The following is a 17,538-nucleotide window of genomic DNA, read 5'->3' on the forward strand; positions in this document are numbered from 1 at the left end:
GTAAATTACATTTTTTCACAATAACATTATTTTTAAACTGTAACTATATAACTGGAAGATCATGCAGAAAAGTGTTTTTACTCCTAGTTTTTGACTTTTTTATACTGTAATAGCCATTTTCATCAACAACCCTGTTTGTTATTAATGAATGAAGTATTTCCAAAATAGTTTTCCACAGTTATCAGTCCAACATGATACAATCACAGTTGATAAACCCTGTTCTTCCACTGCTTCTCCTTCTGCCCCTGTGCAGCTCCAGGTAGGCCAGCAGGTTGGACCAATCACAGCCTCGGACAGTGTAATTGACGGCAAAGCCCCGCCCCCACGGACACCTGTAATCCAATCCGCGGCCTTGTCACAGGTAAAACTGGCCTCAATTTCTCAGCATTGCCCCCAAAAAGCGAGAAAAGCCGACAAAACCCGTTCTCTCAGTGCGGGACAGCTTGTTTGTTGCCGCGGCCCTCATCCAGTGTTGGCGGCGCAGTTTTCCACGGCAAAGAAGACGGATCGGATTTTCAGTACCAACTCGAAAGTCCAGTTCGACCGACCGAGATGTCACAGGAGCATGACAAGTAAGTTGTCCTGACTCTGTACTTCTTGAGCCTGCACTGGGAGCACGTTGTGGCTTTAAGCTTGTAATAGTAATTTTAACACTTTTCCGGGATTTTCCACATTGTTTTGCTGCTGCTTCTGAAATCATGGCACAGATGGATTTTTAAAAACCCACACCTGCAGGTGCTGCCTGATGTTCTAGAAATCCACTCATATCTGTTTTAATATTTTAGGATTATTCTTGCTGATTTTTTTTATTTTTTATTTTTTTAAATTGTAAGTTTACTTGCTTGGGAAGCAGAGGAGTGATAGTATCTCACAGTTTCTCATGGTGTGACTCCGCTTGTTTCAGCTGTCATGTTCAAGCCTGTACAGGTGTATCTCCACCTGTTCGTGCGAGCCGAGGCGCCTGTTAGAATAAAACACCGTCCCGTGATACAGATGGGGCGGTTTAGTGTTTGGTTTTTGCTTTAAGCTCGAACAGTTATGTGGATAGTCTTAATGATGTTTGTTCAGGAATAAACATCAGCAGGGAGAAAAAGAAAAACTGTCTCTGCAGGTGGTTTGATCAGCAGCTTTACTGAAAATCTCCAAGAAAAAAACGAGAAGATCAGTGTTTTTTTTTTTTCTCGCAGATATTTTCCTATGGGAGATGATTTTTTTGGGCTATTATTCTGTATGTTTTTGAGGCCAATGACAAGGAGACTTTATGAGTGGAGTGAAATTGTACACCTGCTAGGCGTTGGCTCGACTACTAACACAAACAATGTAAGCAACCACCAGGCTATCTGAGGTTTTAGTGGATTTACTCAAATGTTTTCTCAAATTAGGAGCTCAAAACTGGGGGAAATAAGAAAAAAGAATGTACTCTTCTCCAAGATATTTGTGTTGTTGTTGTTTTTTTTTTTTTGTCTGTTTTGCTTTTTGATATTGCATTAAAAGTGACAGAACTCCTGCTTTCCTGACTTTATTTTCCTCAAAACTACTCTTAAAAGTCTCTCTTAAAGGCAACCAAGCTCTACTTTTTATGTTTGTTTTAGTTGCAGACTAGAGTTTTATTGGTGGTAAGTAATGGATGTTATCAGGTTGCGTTTTTATGAATCGCACAATTAGATCTAGGATTACTAATTATCACTTTGCACTGACCATTGAGAGACAACAACAAAAACAAAAAAGCTGCGTTTGTTGTAGATACTCAACATGGAAACTGAGCCAGTCTGTTCACGCTTTATAATAATTACGTAGTTTGTGCAGGAAGAATGACTGAGAATGAATTGTTGAGGTGTGTAGTTTCCAAAGTTTGAGAAAATAAAAGCTAATAATCTAAAAAAAAGAGCTCGATTAATGAGTTTAATTTGTTCATGAGGATTAACAGAAACTGTGCAAACACTTAAATTTGCTATAAACAGGTCCCTTCAGAGGAAACGTTGGCTGCTTCTTACACGTAGAAATTTACTGTGCTGCTGTGTTCTCATGAAATCAGTTTACCCAAGTGAGCTTAAAGTGCCATCACAAGGAGCTGATGGAGACCAAATCAGTCCAGTTTACAGAGCGATGACTCTAAAGGCTTCCCATGGCGGAAGAGGAAGAGAAGGAAAAGGGTGAAGGCGGTGACCGTGCATCAGAACTCGTGATTATTTTCCACAAACAGGTTCTCTCATAAATAACAGCAGCAGCAGCACTATTAACACGCAGGAATGCAGCAGGTTCAGGTGCGTCACTTGCGGTCAGCCTCTCGACCAATGAGGGATCCCCGAACTAGAGTCGTCGCACTGGACGAGCCTGTAGAGCGTCTTTTTCTTAAGACGTCTCTGTGGTTCGATGGCTGAGATTTGTTGCACAACTGTTGAAAAGCCTGAACAACTGGTCCTGCCGATGAATAGCATCTACGCGGCTGATCTGTGGCTCTTCTAACCTGTTTGTCTGTTTTGACCGAGGCACTGATTTTAGGTGAACTCATATGAAGCCAGTGTGGAGGTTGATTTACTTGAAAGTGAAGCATTGGCATGTTATGAAGCAAATATTCCCCCCTTTTCTTTGCAGTAAGCGTGCGGTCCTGGTTCTCCAGAACGAGCCAGGCTATGGCGGCCAGCGTCGCTCCTTCACCACAGAGGACGAAGCCTGGAAAACATTCCTGGAAAACCCGCTGACGGCTGCCACCAAGGCCATGATGAGCATCAACGGAGATGAGGACAGCGCCGCAGCTCTGGGCCTCCTCTACGACTACTATAAGGTATCTGAAAAACATCACCCAAGTTGCTCTCTTCCATGCTGTGGGATTAGTACCCAACTTCTCCCAATCTTTCCCTGCTACATATGATCCTCATTCATGCTGACAGTCGGCCATTACGCAACATCTGTGAGGCAGAAGAGCCTTGTGTGATGTAACTGATCTAGCTGCCCATTTAGACAGCAGGATGACCCGAGTTGTTGGATGTGATGTGGTCAGACGCTGAGCGGCTGTGTTTACCTTCGCATACAGGTGCCCAGGGAAAAGAGAACAATACACCAGCCCAAGACAGACGCTATGGTCTCTGATGTGGATCCCAACAAAAGGTGAGCGCCAGTCCTCTGCTAATGCAACCCCCCCTTTTAAAAATAAAAGCGCAGCAGAGGGCGTGAAAAGAATGGGAAGATTCAAGCTCATTTTCTGAATTTTGAATTAGAACTGCCCACACCTTTGTCCTCGGGGGAGTCAAACAGTATATTTTCAGAGGGAAAACTAGCATCTAACCCACTAGATTTGAAGCTGAAGGTGAAATGCAGGGTTTATGGGCTTTAAGTGATGTAATTTAATCGGAAAACATCACTGAAATCCTGAGTAGAAAAAACATTTGTAGTCAGTCATACAAGCAAATGACACAAAAAGAACCAATAGCATAACAATTAGAAGAGCCACAAACGACACTAAATAATGCTTTAAAATCTCAAAGTTAAAGGAAAAAGTCTAGCTTAAGCTTTTTAAATGGTGCATAATTCATGAAGTACTAGATTATAAGATCTAAAGGCAGATCTTTGATAGCTGGGATGATTTTCACCAGATAAAGGTCAAATCTCAGACAATTTTTAAACGAGTGCTACATATCTGTATCCAGCTGCTGTGACACATAAAGCTCATCTCATCTCATCTCATCTCATCTCATCTCATCTCATCTCATCTCATCTCATCTCATCTCATCTCATCTCATCTCATCTCATCTCATCTCATCTCATCTCATCTCATCTCATCTCATCTCATCTCATCTCATCTCATCTTCTTTGTTGCAGGCACCAGATTCAGGCCGGACACTCCATAGTTCCCCTCCAGGAAGGTGGGATGGAGAACAGGATCCAGGTCCTCAAGGCTCCCTTCAATATTCTGCAGTTGGCCCAGGACAAGAGGGCCCACTTTGCTTCACCAGGTCTGTTCACGTTCTGTAACACAAACACATAAAATCAGCTTCATACCCAGAAAACCTTATTGTCAGTTGTTCATTCAGATACGACTGTCACAGTTTCCATTGCCGCTGTGCCAAACTACCCGCCAGTGAAGACCGAGGTGCCCTCCCACGGCTTCTCGGTGACGGTGCCAAACAACTGCGCCGAACCCGACGGCCACGTGAGCGTCTTCGACCGGCAGCTCACCCACAGCACGGTCCAGTTCAGCCCCAGCACCCAGTCCCGCACACCCCCCGACTCCACCTTCTCCGAGAGTTTCAAGGATGGTTCCCAGGAGGTGAGTGTTTCGGTCCCCCTCTTTCTTTCTCAAAACCCTGCTAATGCCCCTCCTTCCTCTCCTTCACTTTCCTCTCCTCTCCTCTCTCAGATCTCTGCCATCAGACAATAGGATATTCACCTGATCCCATGGAGCCAGCGGTGGGCTCAGCGTTCCCTGGTTTTATTTGAACATGCCAAAATAGTGGCCAGTGTGTTATTATGCCATTGTCTCACCAACACAATAAAGTGCTGTACTTTTCTCCTACAATAGCCAAAGCCTTTTCTCTCTCCCCTTTCTCTTTTTATAACCTGGAGGGGAATTACCTCAGAAAAGAGTAACCCAACAAAACCCCTGTACAGGAGGGGTGAGGGGAGCCATTTTTAACAAAAACTAACCAGGGATGAAAGAGAAGAATGAGTGAAAACACGTACAAGGAAGCTAAAGTGCACTAGAATGAAATACTGATTATTCCACTGTTAGAATCCATCATATAAAGCCAAAGCAGAGTGTCACTTTTTGCATCCTCTTTTCCCTGTGCTTCATTCACACGCTGTCTCTATCTGTTTTTCTTTGTGTGCTGCAGGTGTTTTCCTTCCCAGGAGATCTCCAGTTACGTATGACCTCCATGACGCCCGAGGACTACCCTCAGTTTGACACCATGCCGGGGTAAGTCGTGCTGCCGCCGGCCCACCGTCCAGCTTCCACCGCCATTCAGCTTTTGACACAACACAGCAGAATGGCTTCATTCATCTCAGTCACAGGGGAGACACCAGACTCCATGACCATGTGAAAGACAAGAGGCTGAGCACACGGGCCGTATCTTGCCTGGCTGTGAAAACACTCTGATTTCGGGTCACGATTTAGCTGCAGCTGAACATCGATGCAGAAACATGCATTTTTACACAAAATAACACGTTTTTCTTTTAATATTGACAAGATTCTGCCCTTATTTCCTCTGTATGTTAGGAATAATTTTGAGTACACTCTCGAGGCATCCAAGTCGCTGCGTCAGAAGACAGGTGATGGGACGATGACGTACCTCAACAAGGGCCAGTTTTACCCCATTACCCTCAGGGAGGTGGACAACAAAGGCATGCAGCAGCCCATCACTAAAGTCAGGGTATGAATAAAAAATAAACCCAAAACAAGAAACAGTTCGGGATTATCGACAGTAATCTCATGTAAAATCTTATTTCCGTACCACATTAACTGTCATTGTGTTTAACTCCATTGTTAGAGTGTAGTGATGGTGGTGTTTGGAGAGGAGAAGTGCAGAGACGATCAGCTGAAACACTGGAAGTACTGGCACTCCAGACAGCACACGGCTAAACAGAGGTGTCTTGACATCGGTAAGATCTGAAACAGCAGTTTTTCTGTTTAAGTTCAATAAAAAGACAGAACTGTTAGATTCCCAGCTTTCACCAGAGCAGCAGCGATGACGGTTCTTCTACTGTCCGATAAATTGTCATTTTGACGTTTCTAGTTTGATTCGCTTGATCTGGATTCTGAAAAACTAATACAATATTGCCTTGTAGTACTCCTATTGCATTATTTATACAATATTAGAATCCTGAAACATTCCCAGTGTGAGAACAGAGACATCAGAGAGTTTAGTTTAAACAGTGGACAGGTTAATCCTCATGTGTCTGCACCATCGAGTGGCTGGTTGAAAAGACAGCTTAGCAGGAAAAGGTGTGCTGTTGATTTTGACAGCTCAGGTTTTCTATGTTTTTACAAACCTCACCATAACAACTTACCGATAAACATTTTTCTTGGCTTTTCTGATTTCTTGGTAATTTATCCGTTTGCTTGATTAGTTTGATTTTGCATCAGACTAAACTTTATGCAGGAAACATGAAGGGAACTCAAAAATGTCCTCTGTGCACTTTGACAGAATTTTAATGCCATAAATCATTAAAAACGAAGAATTGAGTTCAATATCTTTAATTTCTTATTTTCCAAAAATATAAGAAAACAGAATCAACATGTACAATATTTTTCTAAGTGTTTCTAATTCTGTAAAAATCAGTGATGATTCTGTTTGTTATCGATATTGTACTTCTCTCCGGTCTGCTCAGTTAGTAGACGACCTGAGTTCAGCTCATTTCAGCCAAAAGTCTGCAAATTTTTGTCACATGACTTTTAGTTACAGCTGAATCATTAATAGCTTTTCAGTTGTGGTAAGGAGTGCAGAATTTTTTAAATTTATAGCAAATTGTTTATTTTTGACAAATTTTAAAATGAGACATGTAGAATAAAGTTGTGTTTACAGAACTGCCAAAAATGATCCCATTTGTCCATTTATCAAAACTGAAAAATATTCTAAAAGACTCCTCAAATTTTCAACTTTCTGACAATTCTTGGACTAATTATCTATGGCATGCTGTTCTGTCTTAAAATCTTGACATTGCACCAAAATCATTATCAATAATGTGCTGCTCTTCTCTCCAGCTGACTACAAGGAGAGCTTCAACACCATCGGCAACATCGAGGAGATTTCCTACAACGCCATTTCCTTCACCTGGGACACCAACGAAGAAGCCAAGGTAAGACAATGACATAAACATTTACACTTCCACATATGCGACTCTGCTCGTGTTCAGCTGACTGACACCCTCTTCAGTTGTGGTGCTGCTGCTGGCTGATTTTCTTTTAATAGAGTTCATGCGTGAAGGCGACTGTTTGCCTTCAGTGTTCATGTAAAAACAAGTCCAGTGTTCACAGGGTCACCGGTTATCCAAGGTTTCCGCGAGCTTCCTTGTCCCGAACTCTTAAAGTGAGCTTTGAACTTTTAACACTGGGACACTTAAAACTTTAATCCAAAAATAGACTAATGCTCTTTTTGAGGCCCTGTGGGGTTTCTTACCACAGACTAAAATCTCGGTTTCAGGTGCTGACTCCTCTTTGTTAGAGACCATCAGCCCCTTTGTTCACTGTGATCCTCCAAAACAGCGGTTAGTAAAACGGTGAGGATGCCGTCACGTCGTGCCCCCTCCTCGTTTGTGTTGACTCAGGTTGCGTAGGAGCGAGGAGGTGTGAGTTTTCCTGCTCTGCTCACGAGTTTTTTTGACTGGTCCAACCTGCCTGTCATCCCTATTGTGATGCTGCATGTTGATGTATGTCAGCACACCAGGCGAAGAGCAACAAAGAGTGCAGGAATGAGGAAACTCTGCAGGGGAGGAGGACGAGGACCAGATCGGACAGTTGGTAAATAAAATCCTGTTTAACGAGTAGAAAAGGCGACAGAAAGGAGGAGTTTCCGACCTTTACGCCTCTCTTCTTTGCTGTTAAGCCTGCTGCCAGCCTGAGAGGGAAGACGACTGACAGGGTTTGCAGAATTGGAAACAACATGAAGCTCATCTCCAGCTCTTCTCTGTAGGCTACACTTTACATAAATAAAGTCACATGCACGGGTGTCTTTTGCACACACACAACAGGATGTGGGTCTAACCGTCCCATGACTCGAGGCCTGTGTCCATAGGATGTTCATCCTTGTGTGTTTTCATTTTCCTCATTGAGTGTGTGTAACCACCAGGCCATGTTGTTTGAGCGTGTCATCAGTGCGGTGTTAGATTACAAATGAAGCTGTATGTGCGTGTACTCAGATGTTTGGATTTCAAAGGATCAGTTTGACTTTTAACCTCAGGAGTGACATTTGCAGACGATGCGGTCGGCTCTCGCTTTCTGACTTGGTTGTAGGCTTAAGGTTGAAATTAGAGGTTAGATGAGTTAAGATGATAAGGAATACTGTTTGTGTGTTTGCATAGAGAGCAGGTATATGTGTGTGTGTGTGTGTGGTTTAGCCACAGGCTGATTGCACTGCAGCATGTGTGTGTTTGTGAAGGGAAGCTCCTGTCTTATATTTCTGTGCTTCAGAGAATACTAGTTGAATTGTCACAAAAATATTTCTGGGCAGAAATCATTTATTTTCTGCTCTACATGAGTATTGTCTTCCCTGAGCAGCTTTTAAACTCTCCTTACCCTTTACATGTGGTGTAATTTTTGCACACAATAAAGTCACTACAAGCCCAAATGAGACAGGTGCTTTAAAATATTTCACTCAAAAGTTTAACATCTGTTGTTTTACCATTTATACTAGAAACAGACTAAGTATCAGATTCAATTTTTGTGATTGTCTGTATACGTATTTTAAAACTGATTTCCATCGTTTTTTAAATTATTGTTTTTTAACCAATTTATGTTGAAAAAATAAATAAGTGTGCTACTTTGATCTTGAGCGTCACAAGTAAAAACCTATCAACACTGAGGGATAAATGTTAAAAGTTCTCTTTTTTTATTACACATCTGTAAAACTAGTCTTTGTAGGAATTGGAGTTGTTCCAATTTTTAACACCAAGATTTTCCTTTTTTCTGTAATTGTATGTCACTTCAAAATATTGGTTATCTTCCTCTTTGATTACTAAAAATGAGCATTAAAATAAATCATTAAATACATGAGTCAACCCTTAATTTATGCACACATATACAACAGAAAAATGCACCAAATCCAGTTTTAATGCCATTGAGCTACATTTGAATAAATTTTATTCACATTTTGTGTTTCTGCTCTTTTTTCTGAAGGTCTATGTGTATGCCTGTTATATTTAGTTTTAAAGAATTAATATAATTTTAGAGATTATTGTAATGGTCTGTGGACATAAATGAGAAAACCTCCACATCTGTATTTCCAGCTGGTTTTCCCGACTCGTCTTTAAATGATACGTAAATAGAGCCTTGTCACGAAAAATAAGAAATGCTCACTAAATTCATCAATTAACAGATGTACTCCACGTGGTTAATAACCTCATTAAATTTGTCATCTGTTTTTTAAATACATTATATTCATCAGGCATTATTTTTTTTTGTGAAATAAAATGTGTATTAGTGGTTTCCGCTGTTCCTCCTCGGATCCTCTCTGTTGTGACCGTGTGTTTTTGTTGTCACAATAACAACCTGAAAAAAGGAACAAAGGAAAGTGTGATTACTAGAGTGAACCAGTAGAGGGCAACAGAGAACACTGAATGCAGCCAGAGGACTGAACTGTGAGGCACCTGCTGCAGAAAGGCCTTCAGTGTTTGTGCTACTAAATCAGATTGCAAAGTGATCAGAGTGAAGGCTACTTTTTGATGAAGAAGCCATAGATTAAATCTGAATCCGCAAACAAAGCCTCAACTCGTTCTGCTTCTTTTCTCTCCACAGATCTTCATCTCGGTCAACTGTCTGAGCACAGACTTCTCCTCTCAGAAGGGAGTGAAGGGTCTTCCCCTGAACCTGCAGATTGACACGTACAGCTACAACAACCGCAGCAACAAGCCCATTCACCGCGCCTTCTGCCAGATCAAAGTCTTCTGTGACAAGGGGGCTGAGAGGAAGATCAGGGATGAGGAGAGGAAGCAGTCCCGCCGGAAAGGGAAGGTGGCCGAACTCAACCCTAACCTGCCCTGTGAGTCGCCTTTAAGGTTTCTAACAAGCAAAGGGACTGAAACTGTGACTGAAATGCAGCAAAAAACACATTGTTTTGAATACAGTTGAAAAAATCTATGACACTCCAAACAAAAAAATGACATAACACGATCAAGATGACAAGTTGAGTTGTAAAAAACATCTGTCTGAATCTCCTTCCAGCTTCTTGAAGTTACATAAGTCCTTGGGTGTGGATGAAGGTTTGTAGTTACAAATCTTTTGCCAGTTATCACCTGATCCTGCAGCTGCACTCAGCTCTGCAGTGGGTTTTAGCTTGTTTCAGGCCATTGTTTTAGTTTTTGGCCCAACATTTAAACTGTTCCATTATAGTACAAACTCAGCTCTTTCTGTTTTCAGCTGCAGAATAAAGCTCTAATAAACCAAAACAAAGTTAGTACACTTCTAAATATAGCACTTCCGTGTGTCAGGTACCCAGAAATTGTTGCTTTGTGTTTTGTTGGATGTATAAATTACCAACATTTTGCAACACGTTTGCTAGAATACCTCTATAAAATGTCTGTTTTGTGTTACTCTGCCCTGAAATGGCCATAAAAAACAGTTAATACTGGTTTGAAGACTTTAACTTTGTCCTCCTGCATGAATCAACACTTCATAAAACAAGTGCTTTCTGTGGTTGTTTTCTCTCAGATGTGGACGTGAAAGTTCCCATTCTCCAGAAACGCAATGACGTGACCATCTTCAAGATGATGACCGACCTTGAGACCCAGCCCGTCCTCTTCATCCCTGACATTCACTTCTCTACCTTCCAGCGTCATGTGAGTGCCAAATATAGATGCAAACCTCGCATACCGTCAGCGAGGTTTATGTCAGCGCCCAAATACCCTGCTTTCGGTGTCATTTCTGAGCATGTTATTGCTACATTTACGCAACATTCGTAGCATCTTAGGAGGTCCATAAACAGTTTGTTTTTGTGCCTCCACCCACTCATCTTGCCAGCTGGGTCGAGGTGACCTGCCTGCTTGTTAGTTGGCAGGAACAGAGAGTTCTGGTTTGGTGCTTTGATATGAGACCTACATGCTGATGGCTGGGTTTCAGACTGCTTACTCACATGATGAATCATTTACCAGTGATTTTAAAATAAACTGGGGGGAGCGCAGAACATAGTACCTGCACAACCACCTTCATTCACGTGTTTGTGTTTGCTCAGGACAAAGGGAGTAGATAGATTTGGAGACAGGGAGAGGAATGCAGTTTTCTTACTGATTTGTGGAAGCTGAAGAACGGAGATGGTCAGAGATGCTTATAGAGGGGAGGGGGGGAGAGGCAGATGTGCTATGTGTGCATGCAGTTAGTCCGATTTTTTTTTATCAGTTTGAAGAACTCCTCTGTGACTGGACTCTGAGCTTTGCTTCTTCCAGTTACAGTGAACACATCACATGGCCCTTAAGTGTGTGCTCATACACACCTGTCCTGAACACTAGTTAGTTTTGGACGACATTTCTGTGCAGTGAATAATGAGTTGCTTTATTTGTAGTGAAAATGACCCCATAGGAACAATTTTGTCCATTGAGAATTTTGACTTCTTGTGAACGTCGGCTGCCCCCTGCTGGTCACTTTGTGAGTGCAATTGATAAAAATGTTCTCTTTTTAGCTTGTATTCTAGTACGTTTACTTTGCAACCAATGAGGCTGAGGGAGGGACAGAAGGTTATTTTTGGTGATGCCAACAACGCTGAACCTTACAGACCTCTTTTCCGACCGCGTTATCAGTTTCTGATAAACCTTGGTCTTTACTGGTGTCCCCCTTTGAACAGAATTCTATTAATGGTTGTGCGATCAATACAGTCACAGGGCAAACGGTTCAGAAAACATCCACTTTCCATGTATTAAAAACAGCTATTCTACTGAATTGACTAATTAGAGCATTGTGAATATGAGGAGTTAGTTCTGTTCTTTGGTTTAGATGATAATAAATAAGATCTTTTGGTTTTTAAAATGTTGCTTAAGCAATTTAAAAACATTAGCTTGAAGTGAAAATGGACATTTTGTTCTGTTTCTTAACTTTTTTTAAAAAAAGTAAATTGATTAACGGAGAAGAAAAATCAGCTGATTAATACGTAAATGACTGTTTCAACGTAGTTGTATGTAATTGTTTAGTTGTAGGTAAAGTCGTATTCTGTTTCTCCATATGAAAAACAGCAATGAGTCTGACCAGACACTCCTATCCTATAAATAATGAAGCTCAAGAATAAACTTGTGACCCCCTGTGAGGGTCCAGACGTGCACTTCACAAGTTGCTCTACATATACAGTATATTTTTATGTAGCTGAGAAGCTGGTTTGCGTCAACAAGGCTCAGTTTTCAGTGATAAAGGAAGAATATATAGGTCAACGCAGGAAACCATTTGGGCTTAACTATAGACTTTGGCTTTGACCTATATGACCGATTTAGCCAAAGAGCTGCAGCTGCAGTACCGTACTTCCACTGCAGAACTTAGATATCATATTTAAGTTCATTTTAATGTCAGATATCGTCATAAATACTTAATACCCAATTTGAAAAACACCCATAACCCACCCCATTTGCAATTTGAAGATACTGTGTTCTGTTTAGTTGGTAACTTTTCTGTTCCATGTTAGTGAATTTCTTCCTCTCTGTTCCTCTTGCAGCCTTTCTCAGCAGAAGATGGAGAAGACAGGTGAGCTCACTGGAGCCCAGATTTCACACTCGTTTTAAAGTAGCTTTGAACTGAGATAACCTTTGACACTTTCCCCGTAAAAGGCATGCAGACGTACAGATGCTGTTTCTAGGAAATGCTTGTGCTCTGTGTGTGTGTGTCTTTACAGCTGGTTTGCTAAGACCATTTAAGCAGTGTTTTTTTATGTGTGTGTGTGTGTGTGTGTGTGTGTGTCCACTGCAGCTCAGGCATGAAGAGATTACCGTTCAGCGACGACGAGTTCGGTTCACCTCCGCACAAGATGCAGAGAACGGAGGAACCAAAGAAAGGTACTGTATGTGTGTGTGTGTTGCTGCACTGTAATGCTTAGACTGCTCTTGTGCTGATCAGGGGCCTCGGACTGATGCTCTTCTCTGAGGCTAAATCAGCCTGTTAAAGCTGTGTGCACGTGCGTATGTGTGTGTGTGTTTGCTGTGCTCGGCCTCTGAAGCTCTCCTCCCACACACACACACACACACACACACACTCTGGGCCATGTGACTATGCCAGGTCTTTTGAAACACACACACACGTGCCTGAGGCCTCCACTGACCCAACGAAATACCACTGATCACTCTGTACATAAATGCATGCCAACAAGCCTGCGCCCTTTACCCCACATCCTATTCATAGGCAGACAACAGGTATTTTTTTCTAATAATACATATGTAAATACCTGTTTTAAGATGTGTTGTAGCCAGAAGAGGAAAATTTGAAACAGTCCAGCTTTAGTCAGTTCAATTCCATTGTATTCATATAGCGCCAAGTCACAGTATATGCCATCTCACAGCGCTTAGCATAGTAAGGTTCAGACCTTATGAATTATAAACAGAGAACAGAAAACCCTACAGTCCAAAGGTGCCTTTGGATTCCCTATGAACAACAGTGAGAAGGAACAAAAAAACCCCACTAGAATAGGGAAGTGGGGGGAAAAAACAAGTCAGACAGAACCAGGTTCAGGGAAGGCGGCCATTCGCCTCGACCGGTTGGGTGAGAGGCAGGATGAGGGGGGTGGGGATGGCAGGATAGCCTTATCTCAGCTATTTACAACTAGTTTCAACCTGATTGTGCACACATTTGCTCGTCAGCACCTTTACAAAGCCAGGTTAGACCCAGCAGGACAAGCTCCTGCTGCAGGATTTTAGTTTTTAGTGTGAGAGGGGTCACCTGTTGCATATTTTTCAAAATTCTTCCATAAATCCCTCTTTTATTGATCACTTTCCCCTCTCAAGCCTCTAAAAGTCCTTCACCCCAACAAACTCGGAGGGAAAATCTCTCTCTGGTAGTCTTTGAACTCATGTTTACACTCGAGGTCACAACCTGCAGCAAGAAATCACAAGTAAATATGACTTTATTTTGTGTGTTTACAACTTAAAAAAGGGGGGAGAAACCACTTTAAAAAATGCAATAATACTGAATGAATTCAAGGCCGTTTGACGCGTGAGTCAGCAAAAAGCACGGTAGATATGTGCTCTAAATTAAAATAACTTCAGTTGTGCCTTTAGATAAAGTTTTCTAACCTTTTCCTTCAGACATATCATGTTTTCCCATTTAGAAAATTGGCAGCTTTGGGATCTTGGTGACGTTCAGAATTGCCAATCATCTGTTGTACGGGCTTTTTGAAATGACGTGTCAAATGTGGGACGCGCACACTAAAGCAGTATGAAGCCAAACTTCACCATACGCTCCCTCATCCCACTTCTTTCTTGTGGCTTTCAGTCCGTATAGAGACGTGGACAAAGCTAGTGAAAGCTTCTGTGCACATGTTTACATCTTTAAATAGAGACAAGGAGTGTTTAGAGGCCATAAACTTCACAAGTTCCAGCATCAGGTTGGAAAAACAATATAACAAAGTCTCTCTCTAGAGTGTGCTCTATTTTGAGAAGCGTGTCGTGTCGTGAATGTGAGGTGGGTCAGTCCTTCTGTTTGTGTCTCTTTACAACCATACCAGTGTGCTTTCTAGGTGCACTTTGTCTGCATCAAAGCCTGCGCAGTCTGACAGAGGGAGTATTTAGTTAAAATGGATTGCAGTGTTACATCGTATGGCAGCAAATGTACTAATGGATCCAACATATGTGTACTTCTGCTGGAGCTCACAACCTTTGAAAGTGAGGTGGAGAGTAGCAGCAAAGCCACAAACCCACACAAATGAAGCAAAGCGGCACTTAAGCTGTTTGGTCTGACGCAAATAAACTCTTTTATGACTGCTGGTGACTTTTCTGTGTCATGTCCACGAACATGCGTGCTTTGCTTTGACGCCTGCCTGCCTAATCTGTCTTTTTTTTCCCCCACGCAGTCCTGCTGTACGTGCGCAAGGAAACAGAGGAGGTGTTTGATGCTCTCATGCTGAAGAATCCCACGCTGAAAGGCCTGGTGGAAGCTGTAAGTTGTCCTCAGTTCACTGAGCTGGTTCTGGCTTCATGCTCCTGTTTCACATTAGTGATAAAGAAACTTGAGGCTCAGTTCTTTTTGTGTCTGAGCAACTGTTGGTGGCTAAACAAGCTGTGACAAGAATAATGCAAAGGAGTGGATGGGGAAAGAGAGACTGGGTGTGGTTTTAGGATGGGGGACGATAAATTTAAGACATAGGTGAAAGGGTGCAGATGGAGTGAAGCGATGGAAAAAAGTTGTGGAATAGAAGAGTGAGAGAGAAAAGGGTGGAATAGGTTGTCTCAAAGGCAAAGATGCTACTTTTGGGGTCAGTGGAGTTGGTGAACCAGGTGTCTTTAAAAGATTTTTTTAACTCTGTTTTGTGTTTTTCCAGATTTCAGAGAAGTATGAGCTGCCTTTGGAAAAAGTTGGAAAGGTCTATAAGAAGTGCAAGAAAGGGTGAGTGTCAGTCATTAGCCTTCCAGTGTTACTTCTGGAATCACCTAATCTCACATAAACTAATGAATAAATAATAAATAGCTTCAGGTATTTATGTTTTTCCTCTGGGCTTGGCTCAACTGTTTCACTTCCAACATGCAAATTTAAGCTTTAACTAAACATAATTTTCCTTCAAAATGCAAACAAGAAGAGTGCCAGTCAAATCATGTGGGTTTTTCTCGGATTCATAACTGGCTCCTCCAGCTTAGCACAATCTCATCACCATGGGTTCACCCCACACAGGAGGTAATGCAATTTTGTGAGTTAATTGTCCAATCAGCAATTAAAAATAGCTCCTGTGATGCATATGAGCCAATCATGAGCTGTAAGAACGGACCCACACAGGCTTGATTGGCATCACTTGTAATCGGAAAATTGAAAGTAAATTGTCCACTGATTACATTTGCATAATGGAAGAAAACTTTAGCGGGTAAGCTACGCTAACTAGCTGCAGCCTGCTATCTGAGTTGTCTGACTGAAATCATTTGGATGTGAAAGATGAAATGTTTACTCAAGATTGGTCAATTAATTTATTTCCAAATCTTGATTGGTCCTCCACTCTTTACAACCTTAAAACCAGAGGTTTTTTTGATACTTTGTTAAAGTAAATAAGTCTTTAAAGCTCCATTCCTTTGTTAACAGTATTCTAGTCCACATGGACGACAACATCATCAAACACTACTCCAACGAAGACACCTTCCAGATCTCCATGGAGGAGTTGGGTGGCGTGTACAAACTCACCCTCACTGAAATCTGATCTGTGAAGAAGAGGTGCCCTGGAAAATCCTGATCATAGGACAAACGGAGCCGTCAGGTTTACACTTCTGGCTGCGCTGTAATTATGGACTTGATCTCTAACTTAAATCATGTCGTCTGTGTGCTTTATTAGTGTCAATTTAAAAGCCATAGCTCTTAGGATAGGCACCAATGTTAGTTAGAGATGTAAGTTATACATTTTTGATTGGTTTTAAGGCTTTTATTGTGCATAAAGAATTAACAAGTGTTTGATTGCTACAACACTTTTGTATTTAGTAAGAATATGAGCTGCACCTCAGATGGCAGCGCCTACTTTTGTAAAAATGTTGTGCAGGTTTGCAGAGCAGTTGTAGTGCTGCTATACCTCATGCTATGCAAGCAGCAGAGCTTATGCATTCATTTATTTGAATTTTAATAAGAGAAGCAGATCTTATTCCCCTTCCTAAAGCCATAGCACTGATGATTGCAATCTGCAAAGTTGGGTATTTAGTGCACAAAAAATGGCGGCAAATTGTTAATGGAGCCCCAGTGGTTCAGTGTATTAATACTAAACAACATGACAGTATTCAGTGTGTAAAACCTTCTTAAATCATCACCTGATTAGAGTAGAATACTGTAAATGTTTGTGTTTTTCTAGCATAGAGTACATTTTTTGTGAATGATGTGGCTTAAAAGATATTTTTCTTCAGATCAGTTGAAATAATAGCCTCATTGTGAGTATTACAAAATATATTGATGATATTGCTAAAACACAGTTACCCTTCCCCTCTAGAGGAGTTTTCTGAATGTTGGTGAAACCGGTCAATGAATATCTAGAACAGTCTGTGCAGGCTGCGCTGGAAGTGCAATATGATGTTTAGGTTCAGACGCATTCAGAAAACTATTTCCTCTGTTGCCATAACGACAGTATAGAATGCATGTTAATTGATTTTTTTTTTAAATGGAGATACTCTTGTATATATCAACTGATAAAAGGATCTGTGCGATCCCTCTTTTGTATCGCAGTACTTATTGTGTATATATTTATTGAGAATGGATGTGGGTCATTGCTTTTGTTTGTTTTTTAACCATATATAGCCAAATTTCTATTAATCCTAATAATATAATGTTTTTTTCTTTTTTATATGAAGTTATTGTAACATTACATGTCAAAGGACAGACAAGTTAACATGTTTTTAATACATTTTTGCTGTTTTTGTAAAGGATTTGATGCACAAAGTGCTCAATAAACGCTCTCAAGTAGCTACTGTTTGGTCATCTGAGACTTCCGTTCTGTAGTTTTTTTTTCCCCCATTGCAGTTACAAACTCGCATCTCAACCTGGAATTAAAAATTGTGGATAAGCAAAGGTTTAATTAAATGATAGCAGGTCTATTGGTGCTGAGGTGTGGCAGAGATTAACTGTGTCTGTCCACAGGAACAGATGTCTGGGCATCAGCTCCGACCCTGCACACAGGAAACAGGCATGACAGGACAGCCTGGTGCAGAGAAGCTGCTCTGTCGGAAACCTGGACACAAATTCCTACA

At 41.4% G+C, this 17,538-nt stretch overlaps 1 protein-coding gene across 1 annotated transcript; it reads left to right on the top strand.

Annotated features, from left to right (window-relative positions):
* The first annotated feature begins 287 nt into the window (after nt 1-287).
* Nucleotides 288-17,269, top strand: grhl1 (grainyhead-like transcription factor 1). Its single transcript, XM_022221365.2, has 16 exons — nt 288-572; nt 2,596-2,785; nt 3,035-3,108; nt 3,820-3,953; nt 4,032-4,267; nt 4,833-4,915; nt 5,216-5,369; nt 5,487-5,598; nt 6,701-6,795; nt 9,449-9,692; nt 10,361-10,488; nt 12,342-12,370; nt 12,593-12,678; nt 14,685-14,770; nt 15,153-15,217; nt 15,899-17,269. Exons 1-16 carry the CDS (start codon nt 553-555, stop codon nt 16,011-16,013), a joined length of 1,851 nt encoding a protein of 616 aa, XP_022077057.2. The 5' UTR covers nt 288-552; the 3' UTR covers nt 16,014-17,269.
* Nucleotides 17,270-17,538: the final 269 nt, after the last annotated feature.

This window comes from Acanthochromis polyacanthus, chromosome 1, assembly GCF_021347895.1.
Source record: "Acanthochromis polyacanthus isolate Apoly-LR-REF ecotype Palm Island chromosome 1, KAUST_Apoly_ChrSc, whole genome shotgun sequence".
NCBI classification, from domain to species: Eukaryota; Metazoa; Chordata; class Actinopteri; family Pomacentridae; genus Acanthochromis; species Acanthochromis polyacanthus.

Bases quoted from the DNA above. Each gene is read 5' to 3' on its own strand.
- grhl1 (XM_022221365.2), top strand. From the start codon at position 553: ATGTCACAGGAGCATGACAA. The intron at 3,109-3,819 runs GTGAGCGCCAGT...TCTTTGTTGCAG, and splicing joins GATGTGGATCCCAACAAAAG to GCACCAGATTCAGGCCGGAC. The intron at 3,954-4,031 runs GTCTGTTCACGT...TTGTTCATTCAG, and splicing joins GGCCCACTTTGCTTCACCAG to ATACGACTGTCACAGTTTCC.